Raw genomic sequence first — 12,623 nt, 5'->3', positions numbered from 1 at the left:
GGGGAGCGCTCTGCTCCCTGCCGCGCCCCGGCTTCCCAGGAGTGAAAAATTAATTAATCGTCACTAGGAACAGTGTTTTACTGCTTCTCGATGAGTCTTAAGCAGGTGTTTGCGCGGAGCGGCGCTGCCGGCCGCTGGGCTCTCGGCCTTCCCCGTCCCCTCGCGCCGCCTCTCCGAGGTCACTGAAGGCGAGGGGATTATTCGGTGTCGTTCTGCTGGCGCGTTAATGGGTGACAAACGGGGGGGGCCCGGCTGTCCTCGGGGTCTGGCCGGCGCACACGCGGTATTTCAGCAGCCCAGGGACTGCCCCTTACTCCAGGGGCTCTTCAGTGGTCAAAGGTAACCTCAGGCGGTCCCTCTGGATGCACAAAACATCAGTTTCGGCTGCTTTTGGGTGCTGCAGCTACTGGGAAAGAGGATCTGGGGGGTCAGGCTGCTGACAGCTGCCCAGTAACCCAGCTGCCCAGTAAGGCTCAACAGTGCTCTGTGTCTTTACTGGGAACAGACTTTTCCTTGACCTTCTCTTTTGCCCCCCTGTTCTGCTCCTCCTCATCCCCCAAATGGGGCCATTTTCTCACTTGTTTGTGGTGAATCTCAAGCACTTTGTGCATGACAAAGTCCACTTGTCAGCAATATTCTTTTAAATGCCTCTGTTCTTTCCACTCCGGGGCCTGCCTGACAATCGCCCCATTATCACAGCTTTCTTATCCCATAGATTTTTTTTATCCTTTCCCTCCGGGGCTAATAAGGAGAAAGGCTCCAGCGAGAGGAGGGCTCCTACTCAAGGGTTCAGCTCCGACTGAAACCCTCCCGATCTCCGGGGAAGGGCCATTATCCCGTACGTGGGACACCATCATTTGATCACCATGAATGACTTTTTGAAGCGAGGCCATTCATCAGTTGTGTAATGGGGTTTTTAGCTCAAAGACCCGGCTTTCAAGTAATTTCTGCTCCCAGGGTCCCCTGGGGCTGAACCATCTGACCGCTATCACTGGGTAGTTCACTCACTTTGTGCTCTGCTTCTGAAAGGAAATATGCTCGACATTTTCCATCAGCTCACTGATGAACCCCATCCCAACACATTCTCCCACCCTGGAATACTCTCACTCTTCCCTGTGCAAGCATCCCACCCCTTCAGTGGGATGTGGCACAGCAGCACTGCCTGCACCTGCTTTGCACTGGGGAGGCCTCGAGTGCTGCGTCCAGCTCTGGGCTCCTCACAACAAAAGAGACGCTGAGGGGCTGAAACATTTCCAGAGAAGGGCACAGAGCTGGGGAAGGAGCTGGAGAAGTCCCGTGAGGAGCTGCTGAGGGAGCTGGGGGGGCTCAGTCTGGAGAAAAGGAGGCTCAGGGGGGACCTTGTGGCTGTGCACAACTCCCTGACAGGAGGATAACAAGAAACAGGATGAGAAGAAACGGCCTCAGGTTGTGCCAGGGGAGGTTCAGGTTGGACATGAGGAAGAATTTTTTAATGGAAAGGGTGCTCAGGCCTTGGCAGGGGCTGCCCAGGGAGCTGTGGAGTGCCCATCCCTGGAGGTGTCCAAGGAAGGGCTGGAGGTGGCACTCGGTGCTCTGTTCTGGGTGACAAGGTGGGGATGGGTCACAGCTTGGACTGGATGGTCTGGGAGGGCTTTTCCAGCCTTAATCATTCTGGGTTTCTATGATTCTGACCTCAGCAGCAAGTGGGGAGGCCATAATTTAACTTTTTGGAGCTCTTTTGAATATTACAAACCGTGCACACACAAGAGCAGACCCCAGAGGTCCCGCAGAGCAGCAAAGCCAGACAGTGACACACCCAGTGTCCCATTCCCGGGGCTGTTCTCCATGGTTATTCCATGAAAAGAAGCTCTCGGGACCACTGCTTATAAAAGCACACAGGTTTATTGCATATCAATCTCATGTATAAATTCATTGTAGCATTGGAAAGATTACATTTGGTATACATTCCTATTCTACAGCATTAACCTCAAAATCAGCTTTTTCTATTCATTATTTTAAAGGAATTTCTCTACACAAGTACATTTGTCTTTTATCACAAGCATCAAAATGAAATTTGTAAAATTGCCTTTTTGTTTTTTTTTTTTAATGATTTTCTACACTTCATATCTCTTATTTCATTATGCTCCCAACAAAGCGATTCCATATTAATTAATAACTGCCAACACTTTTTTCTTTCTTCCTTGGCAGTTCGAGGCTTCGAGCCTCGGATGCAAAATCTAATCACATATACAATAAGTGCATCTACGGAATTTTTTTCTTCTTAATAAAAATTTCACAAACGGACACAATAATGACTGCTAAACACAAGTCATGCACAGTTTACTTATAAACATAACAGAAGCAATATACAATCAAGAATGATATGGAACAAGCACCATCCTCTTTCTCAATGTTTTTTAAACATTATATGAAAACCAGACATTTACAATTGATTTAAAAAAACACTATACAGGTCTAAAGGAAAAAAAAAATCCAACCTAAATCATATCTGTATTGTAACAATGGGAAAAGGAATGACATAGGATGCACAGATTTATGATTCTTGCAAGCACAATATATATATGTTTTAAATTACATCTTCTGCAGGCTGGAAATGACATCAGGGCAAAACATCTCTTGCTTTGAAGAGAGCAACGAGAATGTAAAATACACTGAGAATTACTTTCAGAATTACTTTGTTCACATGTGAATTGCACATTTGGAAAATCAAAGCTGCCTTTTTTTTTTTTTTTCTTTCTTTTTTTTTTTTTTTTTTTTTTTTTCCTTTTCTTTAAATTTCTTCTTCCAAAGTGGTAATAAGAATTAACGACAGAAGAAAGAGAAAAAAAGGAACCTCGGAATCATTCAAGAATGTTTTAGTCACAGTTTCACTCAACACTACGGAGAAGTTTCATGGCTTTGTGAGAACACTACTGACCACCGGCGAGGAGCAGAGGGTTTTGCCCTCGTGTTTCCAGCACTGACCCGAGCCACGCCACTCCTGCCCTCGGGGATGGCCCTGTCACCACGGGCAGGGTCCCCAGCACTGACCACGGGCAGGGTCCTCAGCGCTGCCCCCCGGCCCCCGCCACACACACACACACAAACAGAGTACAGCACGTAAAAACCGAGTGTAGAGTCAGCAGATTGACCTGGGTGGGGGCACGGGGGGCTCACGATCCAGTGCTTTGATGCTTAGAGTCGAACTCATTCACCTCTTTGTGCAAGTGCTTTCGAAAGGCTCCGTCCGCGCCACGGCGGCGAGGGGCTGCTCCCACGAGCGGCTAAGTGCTGATTGGGGAGGGGGCAAAGCTTCCTCTGCACTGTCTGAAGGAGGACAGGACCCCAGCAGGGTGTTTGTCCCTGGACAGCTGAGCACACCCGGCTGGTGTTCGCTGTTGGGCCCCGTTTGGGTTTGGGGTCCCCATCGACGTCCCCGTGGCGCCCGGCCAGGCAGGACCTGGCGATGTGGGGCACCTTGGAAAGGCACCCACCCAGAGCAGCCTGAGTACCAAAGGGCACGTCCCAGGGAAGAACCCAGCACCCCAGCAGGAGAACTGGGTGCCTCAATGTGTCCTGTAGGACCTGGCACCTCAGCACATCCTGCGGGAGAACCTCAGTGCATCCCACTGGAGAGCTCCCAGCTGCCTGCTCCAGCCACAGCGATCACACCAGGACCAGCCACGAGCTCTGAGCTGCTGGGAAGCAGGGAATGCACAGACACCAGACCCACGTCCTCCCCCCTGACTGACTCAGGCAGGAAGATCCAGCTCTGGCCAAAGCGAGGGCCCTTCACAGAGCACCGACACTTCAGCCCTGCGCAGCTCCCAGCCCCACCTGACCACTCCAAAAATCCCCAGGGCTTCTCCTTTCTCTCCTCTGTGCTGTTGTAGCTGTGAAAATACTTTAAATAAATAGATCCTACACAAAGCTCTGGGTTTAAACCACACCTGGAGCGGTGCCCTGGCTACCGGACACACCGCAGCCACTTCCCATCCCTGCCACCCTCACCTGCCCTGGATCCCGAGCACAGCGTGTGCATGGGGTTGGACACCACAGCTCCACGTCTCACCAAAGCTCCCAGAGCTTCCTCGGCACTGGGAAGCCAGCAGTGCTCGGATGGCAGAACGTCCTGGACACAAACCTCTCGGGAAACAGCCTTGAAAAGACGAGATTCTCTGCTAAAGCAGCAAAACAAAACCTCCACACCTGCTCTGAGCTGCAGCACGTTTCAAGTGCAATCCAGTGAAAGGTAGAGATTAACAGAGGTTCAGTGAGGCTTCCTGTTTCTTTATCTTAACTGGAAAAATCAAATTACAAAGCTTGTAATCAGTGCTAAATTAGAGGAGTCAGGAGATTCTACAACATAACCTAGAGAAAATGGGGAGGAAACTGAAATAGGAAATATGGAAAGGGAAAAAAAAAATCATTTCATGATTTTAAGCCCTATATTTTTAATGTCCTCAATCCCTGGCTGGATAATACCTCCCTATCCCTGGCCAGGGGCCCTCAGGAGATCCATGGGGAGCCAGGATGAACCCAGGGAGGGGAACAGCGACAGCGTGAGCTCAGTCAGAGCAAGGACCTGACCAACTGCTTCTGGAGAAATGACACAACTGGCAGCAGGGCTGAGAGAGGGGTGGGGAGACCATAAATACCCCCAAAAAATCCCCACAGTAACACTTGCATTCCTTAATACTGGCCCACATTTTGGTGTCCAGCTCAGTGCCGCTCCCTTGGCTGCTCTGTCACCTCCCTGTACTGAGGAGTGCAGTGCTAACCTGCCCTAAGGTTTCTTCAAGGATGAGCAAACCATGGCTCAGGGCACACAAACACTCCCTGCTGCCCACAGATCCTGTTCCAGCACGGCAGGCAGTGCCACAGCCCTACCAGAGAGATGCTCAGACACGTGGTTTGCTCCGAGCAGCTGCCAGGAGTCACAGAGCTGCAGCTGGAATGGGACAGGATGGATCTATCCCCATGGTTAAGGCCGTTTCCATGTTCTCCTGGAGCAGGGCCATCGAGGCAGAGCATCTCCACTGGCCTCCTCCTCCTCCTCCTGTGCTGCTCCCAGTCACTGGAACCTTCCTCCAGGGCCCCAGGAAGTTCAAGGCACAGGGAAGCCGAGGGATGATTGTCTGGAGAATCGGCAGCAGCACTGACTGGGGTCATTTGGCACATGGACAAAATCTTCCTGCTCCCTGCTTATCCACCATCCAACCCTGACAACACGATTTTGGTCCTTCACTACATACTTCTATTAACATGATTTCTTCACAAGAATGGTATCTAATGCAAAAAAAAATACTGTTAAGGAAGAAATAAAATAAGAAAGGAATTAGCCCAAAAATTACAAGTTATATACAGATTAAAATAAATTCCATCAGGAAAAGAAACAATCCTTTTATTATTTTCAGTTGGCCCCTGTGGGAATAATTTAAAGGCCAAGCGCCTGGGCAGGGCTGTGCTGCAGCCGCTGGAGTTGGGATGGGATGGGATGGGATGGGATGGGATGGGATGGGATGGGATGGGATGGGATGGGAGGGGACAGGAGGGGACAGGAAGGGACAGGGCTGTCCCTCTCCGCTGAAGAGCCTGGATTCCTCCGGCAGGGTCGGCTCTCAGGCTCTACCTGCCCAGGAGCTTTGTGCAAATACGAGAAGCAGTTCGGTCACACTGCCTGGTGCTCTCAGAGCCTTGGGCACTTTCACAGGATGTTGTGGAAAACCAAAAAGGGGAGGGTAAATTTTCCTGGGAAACACACTGCTGCTGCTAATTTACCTTTTGTTCCCTCTGTACCAAAGCCACCCCGGACACTTTCCTGTGGGGGCCCTCTGAGGCTCCCCAAAATCAGCCTCACCTGTGCTCTTGGGTGCCAAGCTGACTCGCAAAGGTGTCGCACCCAACTCCAACTCTGCTTTGCTCAGGGAGCTGGTTCCGTTGTTTTGGCCTGCTGGAATGAGGCTTCCCACACTGGACTGGCTTAGAACCCTTCATCTGCCCTTTTACATGGCTTTCCTAACCATTCCATAAAGGAATATATTCTCCAAATTCCCTGCTCCAGCAGCAGATGGGAGTTGGAATGGAGAACAGCACGAAGCCCACAGGATTTGTGGAGGCTGCTGTGTATCAGCAGAGAAGATGCAGTGATTCGAAATCATTCATAAAATCTCTGTGAGCAATTTTAGAATCAGAGCCACAACCAGATTCTTATCTCTGTGCTCAGGCAGAGCTCTGCACCCCTCAGGCTGCTGGAGCATGGAAAAGTTCCTCTTTCTACTTAAATTACAGGCCAAGCAGCAGCGGGCGGTGCAGAGGGAAAACCAGGCCAAACCAACAGTGTGAATCAGAGACCTGTGCCACAGATACCATCGGCACGGGGTGAGGGCACCCTGAAACCCCTGGCAGAGCAGACGTGTCCCAGCTGCCCCGGGTGAGGCGAGGCTCTCCCAGCACACATTTCCTTAAAGCTGGGGAAGGCTTTACCCCGTGGTGTCTCTGCTTGGGGAAATCCAAGCATTTCCAGGAGCTCCACCACCCTGGCTGAGCATGGCTCTGTCCCAGCACTCCCAGCCCATGCTGGGCTCACAGGTACCAGGAGGGGCAGGGAGCTGTCCCAGCCTTGCTCAGGGCACAGCTGATGATCCACGTGGCACATGTGTCACCCCAACCTCAGCAGGGTTCCAGGCTGGAGATGTCTCAGCTGGGAGCTGCATGTGGCTCGTGACGACCGCAGGCAACGTGGCCTCACCTTGGAGGAGCTTTGCCAATGTTTGGCTGGGGACAAAAGACAGGATGATGTTTCTGTGGGAGCGCAGAATTCTGAATTCTTTTGGGGGGGGGTTCAGTTAAATGGGTTGAATTCGCCCTTCCCTGGTATAACTCCAGTGGCTGTGCCAGAATTGCACCAGGGACAGGTCACACCTGGCTCTCTTCCCGTGGTGCTTCACCATTCAGCTGGATGGGAAGGAAATGCTGCCGTGGGGTTCCAAGCTGTCGCTCCTGCTCAGGCTGTGCTGGCTCAGTGGCACCAGTTTGGAAGGTTGGAGGGGCCAATCTTTGATTGCACTGTTGCAATTCGTGTCTTGCTCATGAAATCCTGGGGCTGCTTCAACGTTATCCAGTTTGGGAGAGGTTCATTCCGATAAATTAGAAAGGAAAACTCTGGAGAGATAAAAATGCAGGACGTGTAGGTCGGATGCGACAGGTTTCCTTCTCAGCCCAAAGTCCAGACGACTCCCTGAGGCCCTCTCATCCATCTTCTGCTCGCTGGGATTTTGCTGGGATGGCTGCAGCACCACTGCCGCCTCGCCTGGGCTCCGGCCAGTGCCTTGTGGACCTCTCAGAGGTGGTTGATGGGGTTAAAGGTCCCCGACTCTGAAGCTGCTCCTGCCATGTCCAACCAAGCCCCCAGAGAGTTCTGGGAGGACGTGTGGAGGGGAGCGTTCTCAGACAGGGACAGCATCATTGCATAAGCCTGGGGGAGAGAGGGACGCAGAGGAAATGAGTGAGAACAGGATGGAAACACTCCGGGTAAGACACAGCACCCTCTAACGCTGCACACCTGGGCCAGCAGCACCCTCTGCGCTGGGCTAAGCTCACAGCCACGCCCCAGGATGGCACCTGCCACTCCAGACAGCAGATTTGTCATGGTTTATAGGGACAGGCAGGAGACAGCATCATTGCCACCAGCTGTCACAGGACTGAACCCATCCTGCACTGCCCTGCGCTCGGTCACCAACCCCCACATGATTCCAGGCTCTGCTCCCAGGGCAAAGCAGCTGCTACTGGGGCTTGTTCTTAAAAAAAGCACATCCCCAGACAAGCCAGAGGCTCGGGGAGGCTGGGCTGGGGCAGCAGTGCCTTGGGAATGGGGCAGCGATGCCCAGTGGGAAGTGGTGAGCAGCTGCTCATCCTCACTCGATGCCTGGCATGGGCCCACTGGCAATGCCAGTGTGGGTGTTCAGGAATATGGAATTTTCATTGTGGTCAGGGTGGGTTTAGCGCTGCAGTGAAACCCTTAAAGGAGTCTGCCGAGAGACTTGTTTGCCCTCTAACAAACTGCTGGCTCCTTGGAACCTGGCTGCTCTCCCTCCACCAGGACACAGGATTTGTCTCACACACCTCTGTGTCCTTTCACACGCGGGGTGTGAGGACGTGGACAGATGATAACCTCATAGAGCAGAGGTGAAAGCCAATGTCATTGTCACCCATGGCCTGAAAAGGAGGAGGACACTGTCCCCACCCTCCCTGGCCCAGGGAAAAGGTACAGTTTTGTCATTTTGTGGACACACATGCTTCTAAAATTGCTTAAATCTAAGCCAAAGGAGTGCTGTGCTGCTCACACAAATGTTTCCTATTGATAGCTTAAATTATTTAAGTTTCTTATTGTGATTCAAGTGTAAAATGGAGTGAAAACCCAAAAATACCCTCCCAGATCCAAGCATGGGCTGGAGCCAGCAGGGTGGTACACATTGGGAAAGAGCTGCTCCCAAAGAGTGAGTGCATTTGGGCGTTAGTGACAGGACACAGGGAAGAGTCAGGCAAGTGGCTTGTGCTTAAATGGGTGTCACTCCAAAAACCTGCTGGGCTCTCTCTCCCAGCAGCACCCCCCCAGCCTCACTACTGGCACCCACTCTGAAGGAGGACAAAAAATTTCCTGAGTTTTGGGTGACGCTAAATCAAAAATCACGTTCTGCATGGTGGCTGCACTATGCTACTGCTCTGCTGGGCATTTGAAATAGATTTGGCGATAAATTCTGTTGCTTGAGGGTCAGAAGGGGACTCTGAGGTGAGAGTTGCGCTCATCCCCACCAGGGGCTGAGTGTCCTGTCTCCAGCCCAGCCTGCTGAGGCACCTTCATGGAGCAGTTCTTTTGTGAGAATCCTCATGGGGGGATCAAGAGATCAACTCCATAAACCCAGAGTAAGTATTTTGGTGAATGAAAAAGCAGAAAGCACACACAGACCTGCCCCAAACCTCCAGATTTCTCTCAGAACTCCAGTAATTCTGAGATGCCATTTGGATGATTTTTTTTGGTGGGTCTAAACTGGTCTGTCTCACAGATTTCTTTTTCCATTTTCTGGTTTACTTTTAGGAATCAAGGAGATAAACAGGGAAGCCCTCCAGACATGCTGGGTTGCAAGTCCTGGCAGTATTATTATCTTTGACACCTGTTTTAACCAAACCCAAGGGCACTTTGTGGCTGTTTCTGCAAACCAAACCTCAGTGGTGACCGACAGAAGAGCCACCCCAAAGTATAAATAAATAAGGAGTTATAAAAACATTTATACAGACAGATAAAAACAGACAGATGCCTCTCTCTTCCTGTATAACCCTGTTCTCACTGCACAGGCTGAGGTAAATCCATCTAAAGGTGATGCCCGCTCCCTTCCTCCTCTATTTCAGTTTAGTTGCAACAAGACACGTTCATGTGTGTGTTAGAACTCCTGCTGGAAAGGGGGAATAACCCTCTGGAAGGGGAAAAGAACCCGCTGGAAGAGGAAAATAACCCTTGGCTAGAGGAGGCCAGCTGCTCTCTGATCCTGCTGTACACGCTGGTGGCAAGCTAGGAAAATGTTCTGGATATACCCACCTGGTTTTTAGCCTGCCTGTACAGAGTCTGTTTTATTGTCTCAGAGTCTAAGGTGGAATTAAACACATCTTTAACTTCAAATGCTTCCTCGGCTGCTTTGCGGAGATCCAGCCCCTTCCCAAAATTCGGCATCTGCTCCAAATCTAACAGGCCGGCTTCGTCCTCCTCAATACACCTGTACCAATGACCAGGGGAAGGGGTGACCTGTGTTAGCTCGTCTGGCCCAGAGCCTGCATGCACCACCCACGGGGGCTCACGAGCCACATGCGTGAAGGGACGGACAGACGGACACGGAGACAACACGGGATGGGAGGAGCGAGAAGGAAGTGGAGAGCAACAAGCAGCAGGTGTCTGAGATCCTCTCTGAGGTTCTGGGTAAGGAATTGCTCAGTTTTGTGTGACTCCCAGAAACCAGGGCAAACTGCAGCAAAACCAGAGCTGAGCCTGGGCTCTGTGCAGCAATCTTTCATTTTAAAGGTGTTTGGACATGGCTTGACCTTGGGGGAAAAATCCTTCACTTCTAATAGAAGCATGGAATCTGGTTTGGGTTGGAAGGGACCTTAAAGTGGTCCTGTTCCACCTCCTGCCACAGGCAGGGACACCTTCCACTATCCCAGGTTGTCCTGTCCAACCTGGCCTTGGACACTTCCAGGGATGGGGCAGCCACAGCTTCTCTGTGCCAGGGCCTCACCTCCCTCACAGGGAAGGATTTCCCCTGAAGATCAAACCTAAATCTCTCCTCTTTCGGTTTAAATCCACTCCCCCTTGCCCTGTCACTCCAGGCCCTTGGAAAGATTTTCTCTCCATATTTCCTATGTCTCCCTTCAGGCACTGGAGCCTTCTCTCTCCAGGCTGAACAAGCCCAGCTGTCCCAGCCTTTCCTCCCAGCAGAGCTGCTCCATCCCTCTGATCATCCTGGTGCCTCCTCTGAACTCTCTCCAGCAGCTCCAGGTCCATCCTGTGCTGGGACCCCAGAGCTGGAGGCAGCTCTGCAGGTGGGGTCTCACCTGGGCAGGACCAAGGGGCAGAATCCCCTTTTTACCAGAGCTCTGAGAATTCTTGAAGCCAAGAATATTTTGCAACAACCCCAAGGACCAGAGCAGCACCAAAGGCATTGCACAGACACCTCTTCCTTGCCCTGACCAGAGTTTTGGAGAGAAAAACAACATCTGCTGAGCTGTGGTACCCTGAAAACTCTGAGTTTTGTGTCTCTTCTCCTGATCCAGACTCCTCAAGCCTTGGATATCACCCCAGACTCTCCTTGCAGTCCACTTATCTCGTGTCCCCCACCGTGGTGAAATGGAATCTGGAGTGAAGGTTTGAATCAAACGCATGGCATGGCTTGGAGAACAAACCCACAGCACTCATGATGCACCACGGACACGGGCAGGGGGCTGAGCCCCCCGAGGGGAACGGCCCCCTCACCTTCGGGTGTGGTCAAAGCTCATGGTGAGAGACGTGGGCTCCTCATCCTCCTCATCCTCGAATGCTCCTCGGGGCTCTGCCGTGGGCGACGCCGTCTCGTCCTGAGACTTCCCCGTCAGGCTGTCGTCATCTTCCTCTTCCAGTTCTTCGTCCTCATCATCCACATCTTCTGTTTTCTCATTTGCTAGTCCGTGGCACTGGGAATTGCCGTCAATATCCTGGATTTCTGGCCTGAAATATTTGGTTGAAGGGGAGGGAGGAGAAGAAGAAGAAGAAAGAAAAGGAAAGAAAAAAAGATGGCAAATGTTTAAGTGATGTATTCCCACTGGAATGCCAGACTTTGGTAATGTCCTACGTAGACATGAACACAAAACACATTTATGTACACATATATGTTATTTAAAATCTAACAAGAAGAAAACCAGCGTGCTGCAGGCATTTAAAAATCACTGTTCCTGAGGGCCAATAAGCCTGTCGAGAATACACCAGCCCCAAGGCTTTTTGAACTATGGATTTGTGCAGTCTGGATTTAAATGCTGTTTTTTCATCTCTTTAAATTTAACATCTGTGGGACAAGCAGTCTTCTTCCTTCTCCAGGCTCTGTCCTTTAACTATTTCCCTTCAAGCAGCCAGGAGGAAGAAGCTTCTACCAGCCAGTCTGAATTCCCTCTCCTATTATTCTGCTGTTCATGCCTGTCTTACCAGCAGATAATTTCATTTTCTTGCCTACCTTTTATCTGCTAAAGCTGACGCTTGATTCATCTCGCTATTTGCAATAAAATTTCTGATTTCCGAGAAATAGGAATCCTCTTTTTCGTCTAAAAGTGCATGGTTGTCTGATTCCGAGTTGGGGGAGGAGGCGCTGGTCCCGAGGTGGTTGGTGATGACTCCGGAGTGCTGGCTCACTGCAGGGCAGGAACACGGAGAGACAACAGGACAGAGAACAGGAGACTCCATCAGGTGTTGGCAAGGCCAGGATTAAGAGGGGACATAAAGGAAGAAGGTTCTCAACAGCCCTCTCACTTTATATTAATGACTGAATACTCAAGAGGAAAGTCGTGGAGCAAAGCTCCCAAGGGAAGATTGTGTTCTCCAGACTGAAATCCAGGTGATGTTCAGCACTTATGGACAACACACACAACCTAAGAACCATTGCAGGGCTGTTTGTCTGTACCTTTTCCATAATAATTTTTCCCCATGCTGGGAAATCACTTACTTGGCTTCATCACAGGAATTCCTTCCTTCCGTTTTTTATGTTAAAACAAAACTTATTTATCTTCTGGAACTTCCAAAAAAACCCTACAAACAACCCTACAAACTCATCCTTAGGGGACAGTGCATTCCAGCTGATGCCTTTTCCTGGTCTTAAAATCAAGAGGCATACACGGTTAGAAGGGGAAAAGGGATTTTACCTTGGTATTTATTTTAAGGATCCTCAGGTGCACACATCCAGGTCATATGCATCGAGATGCACCCTGCCTGAGTATCCCCAAAGATCGGGTATAACATTCTAGGTGTTACTAATTAGCAGATCTATCACAGATTCCCCAATGAGAGGCTCAAGTGAGCCCCCCTCCCCAAGGAACCTTCCCCTGGATGGTTCTATCTTGGTTTACAGAATGTG

General features: G+C 50.7%; 1 protein-coding gene across 2 annotated transcripts in view; it reads right to left on the bottom strand.

Annotated features, from left to right (window-relative positions):
* Window positions 1-1,862: 1,862 nt before the first annotated feature.
* PRDM16 (PR/SET domain 16) overlaps window positions 1,863-12,623 on the bottom strand; it is a 291,370-nt gene continuing 280,609 nt past the window's right edge. Inside the window, exons 14-17 of one of the 2 annotated variants that reach the window (XM_017744088.1) lie at window positions 11,730-11,904; window positions 11,000-11,230; window positions 9,575-9,749; window positions 1,863-7,456 (exon numbers count right to left, since the gene is read on the bottom strand). In XM_017744088.1, the coding sequence (XP_017599577.1) occupies window positions 7,322-7,456; window positions 9,575-9,749; window positions 11,000-11,230; window positions 11,730-11,904 (716 nt within the window). In that variant the 3' untranslated portion in view covers window positions 1,863-7,321. The remainder of the gene's footprint in view (window positions 7,457-9,574; window positions 9,750-10,999; window positions 11,231-11,729; window positions 11,905-12,623) is intronic. The other variant, XM_017744089.1, reaches the window with a different exon arrangement.

This window comes from Corvus brachyrhynchos, unplaced genomic scaffold (genome assembly GCF_000691975.1).
Source record: "Corvus brachyrhynchos isolate BGI_N302 unplaced genomic scaffold, ASM69197v1 scaffold68, whole genome shotgun sequence".
Classification (NCBI taxonomy): Eukaryota; Metazoa; Chordata; class Aves; order Passeriformes; family Corvidae; genus Corvus; species Corvus brachyrhynchos.
Note: the sequence above shows the minus strand (reverse complement) of the source record. Positions and strands in the feature narration are given on the sequence as shown.